The 19,834-nt window shown below is 40.2% G+C and overlaps 1 protein-coding gene across 2 annotated transcripts in view; it reads left to right on the top strand.

The window, feature by feature from the left end:
* The window catches only part of EPB41L4A (erythrocyte membrane protein band 4.1 like 4A), a 215,998-nt gene that overhangs the window by 141,648 nt on the left and 54,516 nt on the right, over window positions 1-19,834 (top strand). For both annotated transcript variants that reach the window (XM_070412445.1, XM_070412444.1), the window contains exons 11-13: window positions 7,688-7,779; window positions 9,167-9,244; window positions 15,264-15,385. In XM_070412445.1, the coding sequence (XP_070268546.1) occupies window positions 7,688-7,779; window positions 9,167-9,244; window positions 15,264-15,385 (292 nt within the window). The remainder of the gene's footprint in view (window positions 1-7,687; window positions 7,780-9,166; window positions 9,245-15,263; window positions 15,386-19,834) is intronic.

Below are 19,834 nucleotides of genomic sequence, written 5' to 3'. Positions count from 1 at the left end.
CAGACTGAAGGGTCCCAGGTTCGATTTCGGTCAAGGGCATGTACCTTGGTTGTGGGCACATCCCCAGTAGGAGGTGTGCAGGAGGCAGCTGATCGATGTTTCTAACTCTCTGTCCCTCCCCCTTCCTCTCTGTAAAAAAAAAAAAATCAATAAAATATATTTTATAAAAAAAGAAATCACGAGTTCATGCCATACCTCTAATTTCCACTTAACCCCACAGGGTTCTTTCTTGCCTTCCCTCCTTTCGAATTTGTATGTCCTTTGTCCATGAGAACCTTGGCTCCCAACAACAGTAGCACATTTACTCATTTGCTCAATTCTAAAATACATCAAAAATAGCTTCAGAGTTGCTTTTGGGCAGCCACTAAAATTGACGGTTGCTCATAGTGCTGTCACTCGCATCGCATAGAGCACCTTGCCCAATCTGAGGGCAGAGTCAAATATCGTCCGTGTTCAAGATCTACCTGGGTTGGCCCTTCTTTCCGCCTACCCTGTTACTGTGGTTATGGACTTCACGTGAGATCTACTAGTTAGTTTCCTTGTTTCAGTTTGCTTTCAGTTATAGCTCCCCTCCTCGTTCCTTATTTATTTTATTTTATTTTCTGAAGACATAGAAACATGATTTTAAAAGTAAAACTATACAAAAAGGCACATTCAGAAAAGTATTGCTAATGCCCATATTCCTTCAATCCTGTTCCCTCGCCTCACGCTTCCTTGTCCATAACCAACTTCAGTGTTTTATGGCTTATCCTCTCTGTGTTTCTATTTGTAAAAATAAGCATGTTTTTCAATTTTTCCTTTTTTCTCACCTAAAAGAGAACATACTGCATATATTCATTTGCATTCTGTTTCTCTTTCATTTAGTAATTCTTCCTAGAAATCTCTATCAGTTTATTGAGAGCTTTCTTGTTCTTTTGTACAGCTGTGTAGAACTTAATTGAGTACCTATTCCATAGTTTACACAACTGATCTCTTATGCTGGAACATTTAGATAGTTTTCACTTATAAATTTTTCTTTAATCAATAACTTTGTGCATATGTATTTTTTATATTGTAGGAGGGGTGTCCTCGGGTAAATTCCCAGGAGTGGGAATGCTTGGTCACCGAGTAATGTCATATAGTTTGTTAGTTATTACCATATTCCTCCTCCCCAACCTCCACCCAAAGTTTTTGAGACATTTTGCATTTCCACCTACATGTATGAGTGTACCTAGGACTATAGATATAATATTTTCTCCCAAATATTCCTAACTGTGGCTTTGTTAGTGATACTTGGATTCTGACGCTACACGACAATTTGGTTCGGCATCTCTCTGGACTACTAGACTTGTGGTCAAACAGCATGGTTTAAGTCCAGGTCTCTCGCTTACCTAACCTAGTATAATTCACTCAACAGCATTTAACCTACATTTTCTCATCTATAAAGTGAGTATGATTACAACTGTCTTACAGTGTTGTTGCGAGGTTGAAGCACCTAGTCCAAAGTTGGGCATGTAATACACACCCGGTGCATGTCTCTGAATCGGAACTGTCTTGGCCTCATGCCACTTAGAACTACTGAAGTTTTGCACAGAAAAGGGCTCAGGAAAAATCTTGTTCTTGACCAGTTTTGGCTGGTGAATGGCTGTGTCAAGGGAGGAAGAGGAGCCCAGGTTTTCCAAGCCCATAGAGTTATCTTTGTTTCACTCACTAGTATGTTTGTTGACATTCTCCATAATTAAAACACATAGGTCATTTTTTCAGAAGGAATTTTTTAAAAAGATGTTACTTTTATTTTTAATTTTTTAAATTAATCTTAGAGAGCGGAGGGAGAGGGAGAGATAGAAACATTGATGAGAGAGAAATATCAACATCGATTTGCTGCTTCATGCACACCCTCTGCTGGAAATCGTGCTCCAAACCCGGGCACGTGCCCTGACTATGACCTCCTGGTGGGTGGGCTGACGCTCAACCACTGAGCCACACTGGCCAGGCCTGGAAGGAATTTTTAAATTGTGCTATAAAAAAATTTTTTTTAGAATATCAGTAGATCTTACAGGGTATGCCTTCATTTTAACAAGCTTAAGTAACATTTGTTATTTAAAAATTTAAGTCTAAGAATAAACATTATCATTAAAAATTAAATCTTCAAGAGAAAAATGTTGACATTTTAGTAAATGCTAAAGTTTCTCTAATGAGCAGATGAGGAAAAGATAAAGTCTGAATAATAATAAAAGCAAACCATCTGGAATTTTGGGTTGGTATCTGAATTTTTTCAAATAGGAAGCAGAATGAGGTCAACATAATAGTTTTCAAAGTTTACGGAAACATGATATAAATATTTTCTAATGGTTTGGCTCATAAATATATATTTTTGATTTTGGAGAAAGAAAAAGAAGCAGCACAATTTAACACATCTTTTCCAACTCTATAATTTATGTTTCTATGAACCTAGAAAGAGTTATATACAATTATTCATCAAGCAATAAATTTGCTCATCTGTAAAAGAAGTAAAAAGGTTTTTCATGTTTAGTATAGATTTTGGAATATAACCCAAACAGCTGACAGAAGAGTACTGGAATATTTTTGCTGTTTTTGTTCTTTTATTGTAAACTATAACATATATGCAGGAATGGAAATTAATTTTATTCTCTGAGTGCTCTGCTGAAATGCACAATTATTTTTAATTCAAACCATATTACATGCATTTCAGAAAGAATTAAACTGCTGTGTGTGTGTGTGTAAGGGTACTTGTGTGGCATAATATTTTTTAAACCAAAATACTGAAAAAACACTTCCTTGAAAAAAAAAGTTCTTTGTTCATATAAATCAGGGAAATGCCAACTATCTTACCTGCTCTTGGAAATTCACATTAACATGTTACATATCTGAATATTTCAGCCATAAGAAAGAATGAAATACTGCCATTTGTGATAACATGAATGGATCTTGAGAGCATCCTGTTAAGCGAAATAAGTCAGATGGAAAAAGGCAAGAACCATATGATTTCATTCAGATGTGGGATATAAAACAGAAAGCAACAAGTGAGCGAACAAAACAAACTCATAGACACAGAAACAGAATGGTGGTAACCAAAGGGGAAGGAGGTGGAGGGAAAAGAAAGAGGTTTAGTAAAGGGGGTTGAATTTATAGTGACGGAGGAAGACTAGACTTTGGGTGAGGAGCACACCATGCAGTATACAGGCAGATAATGTATTATAAAACTGTACAGTTGAAACTTATATAATGTTGCTAACCAGTGTCACCCAATAAATTAAAAAAAAAATGATCTGAGTATTGAACCCATTGTTTTCCAAACTTACTTGACCATAAAACTCTTCTTCTTTTTTTGCCAATATCACAAGATACTAACATTGTAAGAAACACTCTCTAGGGAGCACAATGTAAAGAAAAACCTTGAGTAAGATATATTTTACTCAGTGCTTTAAAATTCCCTTCTAACGTCTCATTCCAAACAACAAGATTGGTAACTTTTTTCTGAACTCGTGCTCTGGGTTGGGATGCCTAGAAGAGAGAGCTGCGGGAACTATGGGGGAAGTTGTTAGAACAAACATTGTGCTCTCATGCACAGATAGTTCTAATTTTTAATGCAGCTATTCAATTTCACCATTTTTAAAGATAAAATTTCTCAAAACACTTAAAATTTTGTGATAACTCTTTGGTCTCTACTTTCAGTTAAAGAATAAAATAATCTTTTCAATTCAACCCCTTGCCTTTCTTTGCTTTATCAGTAGTCATTTCAGTCATTTGCCATCAGCCCTCTAATGATTTTGTTTTTTTTCCCCCCCAGTTCCTAAAATAAGTTAACAATTGTCAAGTACATATAAATCTTGTGGAGCTTGAATATTTTAAAAATAGAATCTGGCCCTAGTTGGTTTGGCTCAGTGGATAGAGCGTCAGCCTGCGGACTGAAAGGTCCCAGGTTCAATGATTCTCTCTCATTGATGTTTCTATCTCTTCCTCTCCCTTCCTCTCTGAAATCAATAAAAATAAATTTAAAAAAATTTTAAAAATAGAAGAATCTGCCCTGGCCAGTTGCTTAATGGTTAGAGCATCAGCCCGAGGACCGAAGGGTCAAGGGTTCAATTCCTGGTCAAGGGAACGTACCTAGGTTGTAGGCTTGATCTCCAGCATGTCAGGACATGTGAGGAAGGCAACCAATCGATGTGTCTCTCTCATTCCGTTCTCTCTCTCTCCCTTCCTCCCCCTCTTTGCACTCTCTCTAAATTAAAAAAATCAGTGGAAAAAATATCCTCAGGTGAAGATTAACAACAAAAAGAATCCCACAATACTTGAGCCTAGTAATCCTCACACTTCTCCTTAGCCTCTCGCCTCTAGGAATCACTGATGCAGCCCCTTTGCTGTGGGCCTTGATAGTATTTATGTAACAATTGCATCTTAGCAGCACTAATGTATTTTACTCTTAATTATCTGACCCTTGCACTGCACCTGAGGTTACTTCTAGTGACCTTGGAGGTGGGCAAATATATAGTAATTTGAGAATTATTGAGGATTGAGAAGATGTTCATCTCCATAATTCTAGGAAGGCTGGGGAAGGCAGTCTGCCCAGTTGTGCTGCTTCCGAGGAACAGAAGAACTGGCTGGAGTGTGGGTTGGGTGTGGCGAGGAGGGTCAGGCTTGGGAGAGGCCGTGAAGCTTGGTCCGGCCCAGGGAATGCAGGGTGTTGAGCACCTTGCAGTGTGAGCCCCTCCATGACCCTGTCAGTAATCTCAGTACACTTAGCAGAAGCCAGGCTGAAGTAGATTTATTTTTCCAAGATTGCAAAGAGAAGCATAGCCGGCAAAGATGAGAAAAGACACTGAGAAGACCAGAGGGAATTAGGTTGGAACTCATTGATATAATACAGGTCCTGGATTCTTAACACATGACAGAATTGGGGGTTTGAGCCAAGTTTACCTAGAGATCCACAGCACAGTGAAGCCCCACATGATATCTGAGTTACAGGTGATTTAAGCTTGATCAGTTCGTAAAATAAAAAGAAGTAGATTCAGACCATAGCTTTGCTTCTGGCGTGAAGGGACAAAAGCTATGAAGGTGTTTGAGTAATTTTGCCAAAAGCAAGCATTGCATGCTTGGGTATAACGTATTTTAGCAGTCAGTTGGAATGAACTAAAGTTAAGCAGCTCATCATCTTTGTATGAATGAATGGGAAGGTGCTAATTGTCTCTGGAAAAGGTTTGTAGGTAGGGGAGCGGTAGGAAGCAAGGGACGTGTGCAATGCTGTAGCAGTTATGTTCACACCAGCAGTTGCTGTAAGTGGCAAAAATACACAGGATTTATTCAGAACCCCTAGCTCTCTTTTTCGTTGTTAACCCCCCTTTTAGTATTTGGATTACAATGGGATAAGGAGCAGGCAGCTGTGTTAAAGCCCTGTGTAAGTGGAGGATGAGTCTGTACTTGTCACTTGTACATGGCAGCAGTAATTAGGAGGCCTGTGGGAAGCTCTTTTGTTCCTTTCACATATTTGTACCGAAGAAAAGTTGAGAAAATCCAATTCTGGCTGGATCTTAAATACCTTTTATCCTTTCATGAAGTAATGGTAGCTTTAAAAATATATTAAAAATTAGCTATCCTAGGACCAGGTGTCTATTTGAAAAGCAAAGGAATACAAACGCTTATGTGAAGAATGAAGTGAAAATCAGTCCACGAAAAATTTGAGGAGATTTGCTTTTTTTAAAGATTGAATGCTCTTTGGTTTCTCCTTCACTTTTGGAAATCTGGATTAGATGTAATTAAGTAACTGTTTGAAATGTGAAATAGGTATGTAAGTGCCTCCTCGTTTGTGGGTGCTCTTGCTAACATGCGAAAGTGCCAGTGCCACACAGCAGACATCACAGCCACCACTTCTTGTCGCTGGTGATGCTCAGTCGGTCCTGCCGCTTATTGAAAGGCACAGGGACAAGAGGGTGCAGATACTGAGGAGGTGGTAGCGGGGGAGGGGGGCAGCTTGCCCTGTACTCGCTTTATCTGAATCATTTATCCAGATAACAGTGCAATCACAAGCAGAATTATTTTTTAAAATACATGACCTGTACATTATATTTTTGGATAATCCAGTGACCTTAAAAACACCCACCTGTTATATAAGAAACTCTTAATAGTCGTTGCCTCTTGGGAGGGGAATTGGGGCCAGTGGTAGGAGGGAGATTTTGTTATCATTATGTATCCACTTTGGGAACTTTGGGCATTTGTACCATGAATGTTTATGTTCTATATTTTAAAAAAGAAAAGGAAAAAAGTCCCTCTAAGCATCCCATCTCCTGGCAGGATGCTTGGCTTCCCACCCTCCCCCCCCGCCCCCCTCCCCCCCCCAGATCATCTGTGATTTCCTCTGCAAACCCTTTCCCATCCCTCCCCCCAGTTTCTTTTACTTTTGAGAAAAACACTTTCTGAATTCATTGACTTTTCTGCCTCGTCTCTAATTTTGTACTCCCTACCCCTTTCACGAATGTCACCGAAGATTTCTTACCGTGAAATGCAGTAACTTCCTCTGAAACCCTGTTTGACCTTTCTGGGTCATGGACTTAACTCTCTCCTCCCAGCCTCCCTGACCATTGCCTCCTGATCCATTTTGACCTCTCATCTCTGCTGTGACTCCACCTTTATTCACTCTGTACCGTTGTTCTGAGCAAGTTTTTTTTAAACTCTTTGGTGAAATCATCTATGTCAGCAGATGCGACCTCACTCCTCAGCTCTACGCCTGTATGTTTACTGGTCCACTAGGCATGTTTAGTTCTCAATCCCGTGGGCACTTCAAAATTAAAATAGCCTGAACTTATTGTCCATTCCATCACCATCCAAATTCCCATTTTTCCCCACTTGCTGTATTTTATTACTTGGAGCACCCAAGCCAGAAACCTGGGAATTATCCTAAATTTTCCCTCCACCTCACAAGGGTTTGGAGTTCCAGGTTGCCTTGCTGTAACATGCAAATATTGGCTCTGTTTTTATCACACCCTTTCATTTTTTCAAATAAACTCTAAATTGGGCCTCATTCCAGATGGACTTGGGAGAAATGTTATGCATATGAATATTCTGTCCTTATTAAAAGTAGTGGGGACCATTTTAATTATTCCTCCACTTTGAGGATTGAGGATTTTGTTTATGAATCCATAGAACCTCATTCCAGGGGCATTTCTGCATTTGAGACATGAGCTTGGTTTTTATTTAAAACTAAGTTGGCAATTATATAACTTCACAGAGTTTATGGTTTATTTTTATTTTTTTGCTACTTATGTTGTTGTATTTTGCTTGATTTCCTATTCAGTCATTAAAAAAAAATACAGTTAAGAACTGGATTTGTGAGCATCTCTTTTTTATTGGGAGTTGATTTGCCCACGGTCAGTATTTTTCCTGTTTTTGGTGCCCATTTGGGGCCGACAAGTTTGTGGTACTTCAGTGCCATCACCCTGGTTATCCATGGTCATGGGTGATGTACTAGTAGAAGTAGGTGATGGCACTAAGATTTATATGGACTTATATTTTGTAATTTTAATTAATTGAGATTTAAAGCAACCCTCCAAAAATAGTTACAAAGAGATAATTATTCTTTGTTTTATGTGTTAACAATAATTCGACTGTTTACTTGAATTTTTGTTACCTGTGGCTGTCACCTGAAGAATGTATGGTCAGTGATTCACGTTCTCTCTCTTTTTTTCTCTCTCAGTGCAATGAAACTTCATTCTTTTTTGAAGCTCGGAGTAAAACTGCTTGCAAGCATCTTTGGAAATGTAGTGTGGAACATCATACATTTTTTAGGTATGTTAATGTGAAAGTTTTGTTGATTTTGTTCTAATAAATGAAAATTGCATTTGTTTTTATAACAAGAATTCTCTTCTATCTACAGTAGAAATTTAGAAGTTTTTCTCTTTTATTTTTTTCAGTCACCTAATTCTCTTGATCACATTAATAGAAAGATATATATATGCACAGACATGCATATACACATACATGCACACATAGATATCTTCTTTGCTCACATTATAAGAAAAGGCCAAGGACAATTTTTATTTGTTTATGTAAAAAGTACAGCTTTGGTATTCGTGGAAAGTAAGTGTTCTGCTGTGGACATACTAAATTTGAAATGCCTTTTAGTCATCTAAATGGGGATGTTGGATGTATAAGGCTTACTGGAAAGACCAAGGTTGGCCATGTAAATTTAGTTAGTATTTAAGCAAAGCTGACTGGATGAGGTCACCTTTGAGAAAAGTGAAGAGAGAGAAGCAGGAAGCCAAGGACTGGGCTGTGGGACCCTGCCAGCATTTAGAGGACTGGAAGAGCCAGCCATGGGTTATGAGAAGGAGTAACCTGGAAAGTGTGTAAGGAAATGGAAGATGAAGGAGGAAAATGTCATGCTGGATAGGGAGCTGGCTATTCTGTTGCATGCTGTGCTCCTGGAAGGTCAAGTGTGGGTGGAGAATTGACCGTTGGATTGTGGGGATACTTTTTGTTTATTTCACATCTTTATGGTATAAAGATAACACTAAATTCTATCAGGTAATACATTCAGCTGTATTTGTGTTTTTAAATTTAAAACTAGATTCATTCTTCCCCTTACTCCTATTTGGTTTGCATGGAGCAGTTTCCCCAAATAGCATGATATTGGAGACGTATTCTAATCAAATGACCAATGTCCTTTATTTAGCTTGTATTAGGGCAGGGATGTTTCCCAGAAAGCCTGAGACATTACCTCTCGGTCAGGGGCCTGGGTGGAACAGCTCCCCATGGAGGTGTCTGTTGAAGGTACCCTGGAGTGGGAAGTGCTGGACTGTAGTACAAAGGAGACTGAACCACTCCTCAGAGACGTTAACTGCTGTGAGGGCCTTGGCTTGAGTAAATCAACCTAGTGACAAAGTTCTCAAGATTATTTAAGCAGAGAAAGTAATATGATTTACAACTAAAGCTTCTAAGGGCAATGATGTCTTCAACATTATATAAATATATAAATTCCTAGAGTGTGTTTGTGTTTCAACAGTTAGCTTATAATAACATTATTATTTCCTGCCAATGTGTAGAACAAATAAGATATTTTGACTAGCTGTTGAGGTGTTGCATGATTATATTTTCTACGTAGCTTTTGCTCAAATGTTGCAAAAGTATCTGTATTTCTGAGTCTTAATTTAATTTTATTGTAAAAATTCATTAGAATTCCAGAAAATGAATCAAATTCACTGTCAAGAAAACTCAGCAAGTTTGGATCCATGAGTTATAAGCACCGGTATAGGTAAATATCATTTTTTTCCTTGGGGTGTGTATATGTAAATACATAAATATTTAATTCAGCTGTTCACATACAGGCACATTAAAGTTTTTTTCTTATTTTTGTACAGTGCCAGTGAATTTTATTAGCATAATAGTTTATTAAAACTTTTTTGACAAAAATGATTTTCCAGGCTTAATTATATTTAATGTCTATATTAGCTCTGTTAAGTTTAGGACTTTTAAAATGTACTAGAGTTTATCTTCTGAAATGTATTTTGATGGACATATCACTTACTTGTAATTATGTTGTGATTATGAGGTAATAGATATTTTGAATAGTAACTGATTGGTGTTCTTAGGACATTGAGTTGATCCCCTGTTGTAATACAATGTATACTTTATATTGTGGATCAAATCCTATTTTCTGCAGCATAAAGCCTACATGTAGTGAGGCTAGCAATTATATCTAAAATTTATTGAGCAGTATTAAGTGCCATGTATTGTGCTAAATGTTTTCCATTTATTATTTCATTTAATCATCACAGTCTTCTTAATATTATCCTCATTAATATGTGAGGAAACTAAGGCTCAGCAAGACCAAGTCACTTCTCCAGGTGACCCAGCTAGAAGCAGTAGAGTGGGGTTCACACCCTGGCCGTCTAACTCCAGGGCCTGTGCTTCTGTCCATTTGGCAAAGTGTTAGCATGTTGCAGGAAAAGCCTGGTTGTGATTGTCCTGCAGCCAGGCAGGTGCTTGTGTCTTTTTCAAGTGCCAGTATTAAAAGTGGGAGCTTTCTATGTTTTTTTAAATATATTTTTATTTATTTTTTTTAAATATATATTTTTTTATTGATTTTAGGGAGGAAGGGAGAGGGAGAGAGAGATAGAAACATCAGTGATGAGAGAGAATCATTGATTGGCTGCCTCCTGCACGGCCCCCACTGGGGATCAAGCCCGCAACCCGGGCATGTGCCCTTGACCGGAATCGAACCCGGGACCCTTCATCTGCAGGCCGACGCTCTAACCACTGAGCAAAACCAGCTAGGGCTGAAATATTTTTATTGACTTCAGAGAGGAAGGGAGAGGACGAGAGAGATAGAATCATCAATGATGAGAGAGAACCATTGATCGGCTGCCGCCTGCACGCCCCACACTGGAGATGGAGCCCACAACCTGGGCATCAAACCGTGACCTCCTGGCTCATAGGTCAACGCTCAACCACTGAGCCACGCCGGCCGGGCAGCTTTCTATGTTTTGAAAAAGAATTTGTTTTGTTTCAACTCCTTTCTGTTAATAGAGAGTGTGTGAGGTGCAAGACATGGTATTGGGTGCCTTAGAGATGCAAAGATTCAGATCTTAGCACCTCTGCCTTCAGAGAGCTACATTCATTCCGGCAGTGAGGCTGGTCCGAGACCCTGTAAAACCCAAGCAGAGTGCAGAAATGCTGCTCAGGAGGTGTGCCACTGTTCTGTCAGCCCCACTGGAGACATCACTGAATGAAATGCTTACTTAGGAGACTTAAAAGTAGAGCCAAGCTCTGGCCAGATGGCTAAGTTGGCTGGAGCATTGTCCTTTGCGCCAACAGGTTGGAGGGTCAATTTCTGGTCAGGGCACATACCTACATTGCAGGTTCTATCCCTGGTTGGAATGCATATAAAAGGTAACTGGTTGATGTTTCTCTCTCTCTCTGTCTCCTTTTCTCTTTCTCTAAAAAATCAATAAAAGTATATCCTCCGGTGAGGATTATAAATAAATAAATAAATAAATAAATAAATAAATAAAGCCAAGTCAAGTGTTTGTAGGACAATGGTATGCCAGATTTTAATTCCTCTCTCTCTTTCTTTTTTTGTTTTTTTGTTTTGTTTTGTTAATCCTCACCTGAGGATATTTTTTCTATTGCTTTTCAGAGAGAGTGGAAGGGAGGGGGAGAGAAAAGAGAGAGAGAGAGGAACATAGATGTGAAGGGGGTACATCAATTGGTTGCCTCCCATACTTGCCCCAATCAGGGACAGGGATTGAACCCACAACCCTGGTACATGCCCTTGACCGGGAATTGAACATGAGACCCTGTGGTGTGTGGGCTGGCGCTCTAACCACTTAGCACACCAGTCAGGGCTAATATCTCTTTTAAAACCTACCTGTTTGGCCTTGAAGTTGAAACCAGAGATAATCGATAACAGAGTGATTAATAGTAAATGTTCACTGCATTCATTGTTACACATTATTCATTTGCATATTTGCTCATTTGATGACATATAAAACCTAAGTAATTATAAATGTTCTCGTTAATTGGTGTTCACTGGTAACTAAAAATTTAACCTTTTGCTTATCAAGGTTCTTTCTCAGACAGTGATATAATTATCAGGAATTTAAGGGAAGAGTACCTACTTTATGATGAGGTGAACAGCTACTAGTCACCATTTGGGCTGTTCTTCCATTTAGAGCATAAAACACAGACAAAATGTGTAACTCTATCTTTGTGTTCCTATTATTAAAATTGCAATTATGCTGCTTAACATATGCTGTAGTTAGTTTCCACAAATTTACTAATACCTGATTTCTCAAATTTATTGAAATGCAAATGTTGTGGCTACTGGGAATTATTATTATTGGATTTTGCATATTAAATATCATTTCTTCCAAGAAAGTAATTAAAGGTAACCTTTGCAGAACTGGAAGCTCTGCTAAATCTGTTCTAATTTGGTGGCTGGTCTTAACTGCCTTGTCAGTTTTAATGAAACCCAAATCTCCGTCTCTGTCTGTAGGAAGCATAATGTTACTCCATCCCTGGAAGAAATGTGTTTCATCCCACTGCCCAGAGCTGGTCATGAGCAGGGATGGGTCTCGGACTGCTGGGTGGTCTACAGCACCTGGACTGTTAATTGTCAAAACAGGAAAAATACCCAGCCTTTAACAAACATCATATGCCTGCTTCTCTCTTGAGATGTTCTGTAGACCTCATGGAATGAAGGCAGTGCTCTGGAAACACAGCCCCTTCCTTTACCGGCAGGCTTTTAGAGCATGAGGGATAAATGCTGCAGGGTACGAATGCAGGTGTGTCTGCATTTGTGTGTATAATTATGTGTAGACATTTACAGTGGTGTGTCTGTAGGTGTATGTGATGTAGGAAGACAGAGTTCTAGTCTGGATCCTTTTCTTGCATCTTCGGGCATGCTGAATATCAATGAGATTTCAATATTTTTTAGAAAAATTAGTCATTACTTAGGAAGGGGGAAATATTACACATTTTTAGTGATGTGTGACAGTCAATCAAAATTCCAGATTTTGGGGGGGAAATCTGAGCTGAAATCCAACAATCTAATTCCTTTGTTTTATTATCAGAGACCAATAATCTGAAATAGAACTTGATCGAATCTTTGTTATACACTGATAATTTCTTTCCCTGAACCCCTTAGAAATTAACTTTGCCTTTATCTGTTGTTAAGTTAGTAGGGGACTCCTTGTTTTGATGAATAAGTTGTGTAGAATTTATATTCCAGGAATGAGAATTGGGCCTGAGAAACACCCCTGGGGAACCCAGATGAACTTCTTGTAGGACTTAAATCTCATGAACTTTCCACATTTCGTTTTTTTTAAATGTGTATTTATAGATTTTAAAGAAAGAGGAAGAGAGAAGAAGAGGGGGAGAAGGAGAGATACATGAATTGGTTGCCTCCAGCACACACCCTGACCTGGGATCGAACTCACAACCTGGGCACGTGCCCTGACTGGGACTCTAACCGGCGACCTTTCGGTGCATGGGATGATGCTCAACCAACTGAGCCACACTGGCCAGGGCTCCACATTTCTTAAAGCCTGAAAGAGAGAACAGATTCTCATGAGAGCCTCCTTTGTGTCAGGTGCTTGCACAGGTGTCACTTTATTTAATTACATAAAGTAAATATGGGATGGGCTCAGTGACCTGCCAAAGGAGGTTTCTCTTCATTTATACAGATGAGAAATTTGAGCCCCAAGCCCCAGAGTAAACTAACTGAACTAAAGGCCTTTATCAGTAAGTGGCAAAGCTGGGATTTGAACCCAGGTGTCTCTGTTCTTGTTCTCTTTCCTCTACCCCTCACTTTGGGGCTGCAGGGCCACTCAGCATAGAATGGGAGTGTGTATGCCAGAGTGTGAGGAGGAAGGGAGTGGGTGATCATGGGAATAAATCTCTGCACTGTCTCTACAAAGAGCCACCATTTATCAAATACTGTCTGCTACAAGGAAATAGTAAGAATGCTACACAATAATATTTCCACTCGGAAAATAGTAAGAATAAGTAAACATATATTATCCATGTTGAAAATAAGGCTCTAGGAGATTTGAACAATAACCTGTTGAAGATCATACAGTTGAGACAGAGCTATGCTTGCAACTGCAGACCAATGGCTTAGTGTTCTCTTCCTCCTCCCACTGCCCGGCTGTGCCATGCTGACCAGCTGGAGGTCAGGAAGCTTGTTCTAGTCTTAGGTCCTGTACAGCTGGTGGCAGATCAGGGTATGGTTCTGGACCATAGTTTTATTAATCTTGTGATATGATTTTGTCATGTCTCCGTTATTCCTGAGAGAAAACGCGTGTGGAAAAATTGAATAAGTAAAATCTCATTATAAAATGTCTCAGGGGTCCACATGATGGGTTATATTTTTAGGGCAAATATTTTTCCTTCTATGCAGTAAAGTACACAGTACCCAAGTCCTATAGCAGGGAAAGTCTGTTGGAAGTAGGTCTTATCTTCACACTCCATACTACTTGTAATAATGGAATTTTGCTCTCTATAGGGATTTTTGTTTTTAACTCTCCAGGAGAGAGAGATTGCTGTTTGTGTTAGTGACCTTATTTACTATCTTTAAAAAAAATAGTTAAATTTCAAGTGAAAAAACCCCCAGCCTGTCACAGTTTGCTCCCCTCTCTCACCCCAGTTCTCATGAAGTATTGAACACTAGTACACTCATAGGTGGACCCCAGCATCTTCATTCATGGTAGCTCATATCAAGTTGTGTCCCTAATTATCCTGATGATAAGCCTCTTTTTATGGTTGTTTCAAGCATTAAAAAAAAAATCTAATAAAGGTGGATGGGGTAGTGAGGAGGGGAAACTCTCACAGAAGCATGTAGGAGGTAAATTTTGCTCTATACGTCTCATTTGGGAGAGATTCACCGATATTTGTTCTGTAAATGTAGGATGAATAGGATTTGGGGCCATTAAAAGGCTTTCTGGCTCTTCTTGAGGTGAATCAAACTAGATAAAAAGAAATGCATTTTTCCTTGTCCCTAATGATATTTTCCTTGTACCTAAATGAAATTTTCACCTAAAATATTTAGGTGAAAGCTGGGGTCATTTATTGGCTCAAATTCAGCAGCTGTGGGATGAATTTTCAGTAGGGTGAATGTTCACTGAAACCCAGTGAATGAAATTACACATTTCTCAGAGATTATTCCATCCCCAGAGAAAGCTCAGCCTCCTGAATCCTCAAAGCACTTCAGGGAAGCAGTGCTGCGCGTGGGGTTTCAGGCCTGTTTTAAATCTTCCTGGGCACCTGATCTAGTGCAGGTGGGGCGAGCATAATAAAAGGTTGATTGTGCCATAGCAGGGTGGAGAGTAGACCACACAGTGGTCCTGAGGGGATGCTGTACAACTTGCCATGGGGTGATGCCGATTCACGTAGAGTCATTGCCCTTATGCAATTCAGCCCAATGTAATTTCTTCATCATTTTGTTGTAGAGTCGGAAGGCGATCAGAATTCTCTATTGCTAGCCCATCATTCTGTTAAATCTAAACCTAGTCCTCCTTTAATAAACCCCCATTTCCTGTTTCTGAATGTAAAACACATTCCTTCTATCTAACCTAAATGTTTCCTATTAGAATTTAATACTACTTCCTTGGTTAATATTGCAATGTGAATCAGTTGGGAACCTATGTATGCTTACAGCTCCTGTGAGTGTGTTTTTTCTTCTTTCCATACTTTGCAGATATTCTGAATGAGCTGTTGTTTACTTTTGTGCTGTGTGGTTTTACTTGTGTTAATCAAAATGTTGCATTTTCAAGTGGCAGGACAGCATTGCAAATGAGTCGAGATCTTTCTATTCAACTTCCCCGGCCAGATCAGAATGTGGCAAGAAGCCGAAGCAAGACTTACCCTAAGAGAATAACACAGACACAGCCAGCTGGTAAGTCATGGATGTAAACGTGCATTTCCTTTTAGACTGGTGGTGTAAGATATACTCAGGTGGTGACGATAGCCCAATAGTTCTTTTATTGTTAACTAGAGGCCCGATGAACGAAGATTCATGCAAGAATGGGCCTTCCTTCCCCCGGCTCCCAGCACTGCCTTCCCTCTAGCCCAGAGCCACCTTTCTGCCTTCCCACGCTGCCCAGAGGCCCGGAGCAGCTGGGGCGGTGCGGAATGCCTGCATCGTCGCCATGGCAACGACACAAGCGTCCCACCCCGCCCCCCAGCCGCTCAGCACCTGTGTATGCATATTAACCCACCATCTTTGTTGGGTTAATTTGCATATTCCTGATTGGCTGTTGAGCATCACGAAGGTATGGTCAGTTTGCATCTTTCTCTTTTATTAGTGTAGATACTGGAATTTTTAATTTGACCCTGAAAATATCTAAGCAGTCAGAAATTATTAATAAGTAGACAAGTAGTTAACTTGAGTCACCATAGCCTGCCTCATGACTATACTTGCTTTTTGAAGAGATTAAAATCTCAACCAAGTAATTTCCTGGTTGTGTGTGTCTGAGATTGGAATTGAAGCAAACTTTTAGAAAAAGTATTTATATACACACACACAATTTATACAGAATTCAGTAGGTTTTTTGTTATTGTTGGTTTTTATTATGAAAAATAATATACGTATAGAAAATGTATAAAATATACATATATATGCACATACACACAAAAAATTTAACATAGCCTGCAAGCCAAGAAGTCCCTTTTATTTGTTCACATCTTTATCATCCCCTTCTTTCCCAACCAGAAAAAAAGACACCATCTGACTTTGTGATAATTATTTCCTTACTTTTTGTTAGAATTTTACTGCTTATGTAGGCTTCTCTGAGCAAACTAACTTATTTTGTCTATTTTTAACATTAGATGAATGAATCATGGTCTCTGTTTTTTTTGTCTTGCTTCTTTCTATAAATGTTATGTGTAGTATATACTAAATGTGTTCATTTTTCATGCTGTGAGTATTCTCTTTATCACAATTTTGTTTATCCATTCTACTATTGATGGACATTTGGATTACTAATATTATTTGTTTTTAATGTAGACTACTTTAATGAAACCACTTAGTCAATCAGTTTTAATCCCTCTTTGGTGTTCAGAGCTCATAGAATTTTACTGACTTGGTTGTGGCTTGTTTATAGATCACCCTTGTCTGACACTCTCCATAGACTTTTCACATATATTATCTCACTTGTGCCTCACAATAACCCTGTGAGGTAGGGCAAGACCCAGAGTATGTGCCCATTTTGTAGAGCAGGGAGAGATGGCTCAGTCACTAGATAGGGGTGGGGCTGGGATGAAAACCCAGGTCTCCTGGATCATTTTGTTATGTAGTATTGTGTGAAGTGAATGGCATCTTTTTAAATGTTTTTATTGATTTCAGAGAGAGGAAGGGAGAGAGAGAGATAGAAACATCAATGATAAGAATCATTGATTAGCTACCTCCTGTACGTCCCCCACTGGGCATCGAGCTCGAAACCCACAACCCAGGCATGTGCCCTGACTGGGAATTGAACCGTGACCTCCTGGTTGATAGGTTGACACTCAACTCCTGAGGAACACCGGTCGGGCAAGTGAATGGAATTTTTACTCACAGTAATTAACCTCCAAACATTGCATGGCCATTTACATAGCATACGACATCCATTGTTTCATTTAACTCTCATGCCAGGGATATAAAGAAAGTGTTTGAGTTTTCTCCACTGCTGTTGGTTGTGAGAATGTCATGTGACTTATTGTTTCTAAAGCCAAATTAAATCTGATTGTAGGTTCCTTCCTCACACTAAGCTGGGAGGAAATGAAATTCTTTCTGATGGGTCCTCAGTGGCAAAAATTAGACATGATTTAATTTTGCAACAGATTACCTTGCCACATAAGTATTATCATTATCCCCATTTGGGTGATGAGCAAACTGCGATTTAAAAAGGTAATTTGGCCAAGATTACTTAATAAGTACGTAGCTTAGGACAAAAATTATAGCCTTAATATTTAATGTCTTTATCTTCATCTTTTGTATTTATTTTTGTATACGAGAAGCCTTAAATCCCATTTAGATCAAGTTCAGTGTGGTATAATCAGTAAGCAAACTTTCAAATCTTGTGCTATTTCTGAAACGTCATGCCTCATGAAATTATTTCGAGACCCACTGAGAATATAAAAACATTCCTTGCTTTAAATCAACATTTCATTCCTCTTGAGATGCAGGAAGCATCGCACATGCTTTTTTATAAACCTGCGCAGGTTGCTTCTTTTCTTCTCGTATGTTCTTATAGAAATATCTGCCAATGTAACTCTCTCTCTCTCTCTCTCTCTCTCTCTCTCTCTCTCTCTCTCTTTTCGGAAGCCCAAGTTCTAGAAGCTGATTAATTTAGGGACAGGGGTTTGGATTTTCTCATGGCTTATGCAGATCCAGTGAAATGCAGTTTTCACAGAGCCGCCTGGGACTGTATTGAGCCCTCACATCTACCTTCCACCTCGGGTCCCACCACCATGTGTCCTATTAACCACACTCCCTCTTTGGTAGGGAATAAGAATGTGGCTAACGCATGGCCCAGGTCCTCTAGGACAGCCTCTCAGCATCAGGTGGCTCTTTTAAAACTGGAGCACATGTTATGCTTTGATTATTATAAAAATACATTCTTGCTTTGGAAAATTTGGGAAACTTGGAAACTTCCCATCTATAAAGTTTAAAAATGTTATATTCGATTCCATTCTCCTAGTACAAACACTATATTATATAGCCTCTAGTCATTTGTATATCTTTTCTGTAAAAGTTATATAGTAATATTTTACAACTTACTTTTCTTATCTAATATATTATGGATATGTTCTAATAAGTTTTTTAATGTTGTTATACAGCCCCATTTTAAGAGCTGCATATTTTCTCCTGCATAAATGTATAATGAACTTGACATAATTTATTCAGCCAATCTTTAGTTCTTGGATATTGAGGCTATTTCAAATTTAGGAGACTATAAATGTAACTAAAGTGAATGTTCTTGTAGTAATATCATTAAGCATTCATGCTAATTTATTATATAGTAGAGGCCCGGTGCACGAAATTCGTGCATGGGTGCAGTCCCTAAGCCTGGCTGGCGGTTGAAGCACGAGCGTCTGGCATGGAAGGGCAGGTCCCAGCTGACCTCTGGCCCTGGGCAGCACCTGGCTGCCAGGCCCCCGTGTGCCCCCCTCTGCCTGAGTAATGGTGCCCAAGTCCCCACGCAAAGATGCGGTGAGCGCGGCCAGATGCCGCAGGCCGGGGCACAGCATGGGCCTCTGGGCCGCCTAGCGGCGCCACATGGAAGCCGAGTGGGCAGCGTACTCTCTCCTGGCCAACCTCACAGACTGGCTCCTGCACAAACCCATGGGGAGCCCGACTGGCCCCTGTGGTCCCAGCATCTGCAGCCCGGCTCACTTGGAAAAGGCCTCACGGGTGCCGGACGGGCTCCTTGAGGGTGCCCGGCACCTGAGTGTGAGGGCTTCCCTGGCGCATGAGCCCTGGTGTCCCAGGGGAGGATAGCAAGGGGAGTGAGAACGAGCTCAGTGGATACCCCGCATTCTCACCGCACCTCTGTCCCCGTCACCTCCACCCCCAGGTAGCCGGTAAGAGGTCATAGCCCCCAGCCTGGGCACCTTGGGAGGTTGGCTGCCGCCACCCACCTCTAGTTCCCCATCCCAGGGCCTGCCAACTGGGGGGAGGGACCCAGGAGGTTGGCCACCGGCCCTGAGGAGGAAGCTGGCACTCGGCCCCCCTGGGAAAGGGGCCATGTGTGCCGCCACCTACCCCTGGTTCCCCATCCCAGCCAGAGGCCCCGCCCCGATCAGGCGATGGGGGCCTGCTGGCTGGCAAGAGGGACCGGGAGGTTGGCTGGCAGGCCCAATCCAGTGATTGGGGCCTGTGGGCCAGGGGCAACTCCTACATTGAGCATCTGCCTCCTGGTGGTCAGTGCACATCATAGCGACTGGTCATTCCAGTCGTTCTGGTCTTAACGGTCACTTAGGCTTTATATGTATAGATATCTTAAACCAGCAATCGCCAACCTTTCAGACCTCACAGACCACCAGTGAGGTCGGTGGACCATCAGTTGGTGACCGCTGTCTTAAACAATGGTATATTTTCATCTTTAAAAGGATTAGATAATGCTGTGTTTAAAAACTAAGATTTTCTGTGTGTATATTTCACTTTGAATTGAATTACTTTTAGCCTAACTTTTCAGGTCTGTGTTCCACAAAATTGTGATGTGTTTTGGGGACCCAGAGAGAACCTCCCCTTGACAGTGCGTGATTGGGTAGGGATGGATCATTTAGCAGATGTCAATGATGCAGCGTTATGGTTGCTGTCACGTGTATATGGAGGATGTTGTGAAGGATGGATAAATGTTAT

The sequence above is a fragment of the Myotis yumanensis genome, unplaced genomic scaffold (genome assembly GCF_028538775.1).
Source record: "Myotis yumanensis isolate MYYU_CA2020_CCGP unplaced genomic scaffold, mMyoYum1.0.hap1 SCAF_4, whole genome shotgun sequence".
Lineage (NCBI taxonomy): Eukaryota > Metazoa > Chordata > Mammalia > Chiroptera > Vespertilionidae > Myotis > Myotis yumanensis.
The sequence above is the reverse complement of the archived record's forward strand: the minus strand, read 5'-3'. Positions and strand labels throughout refer to the sequence as shown.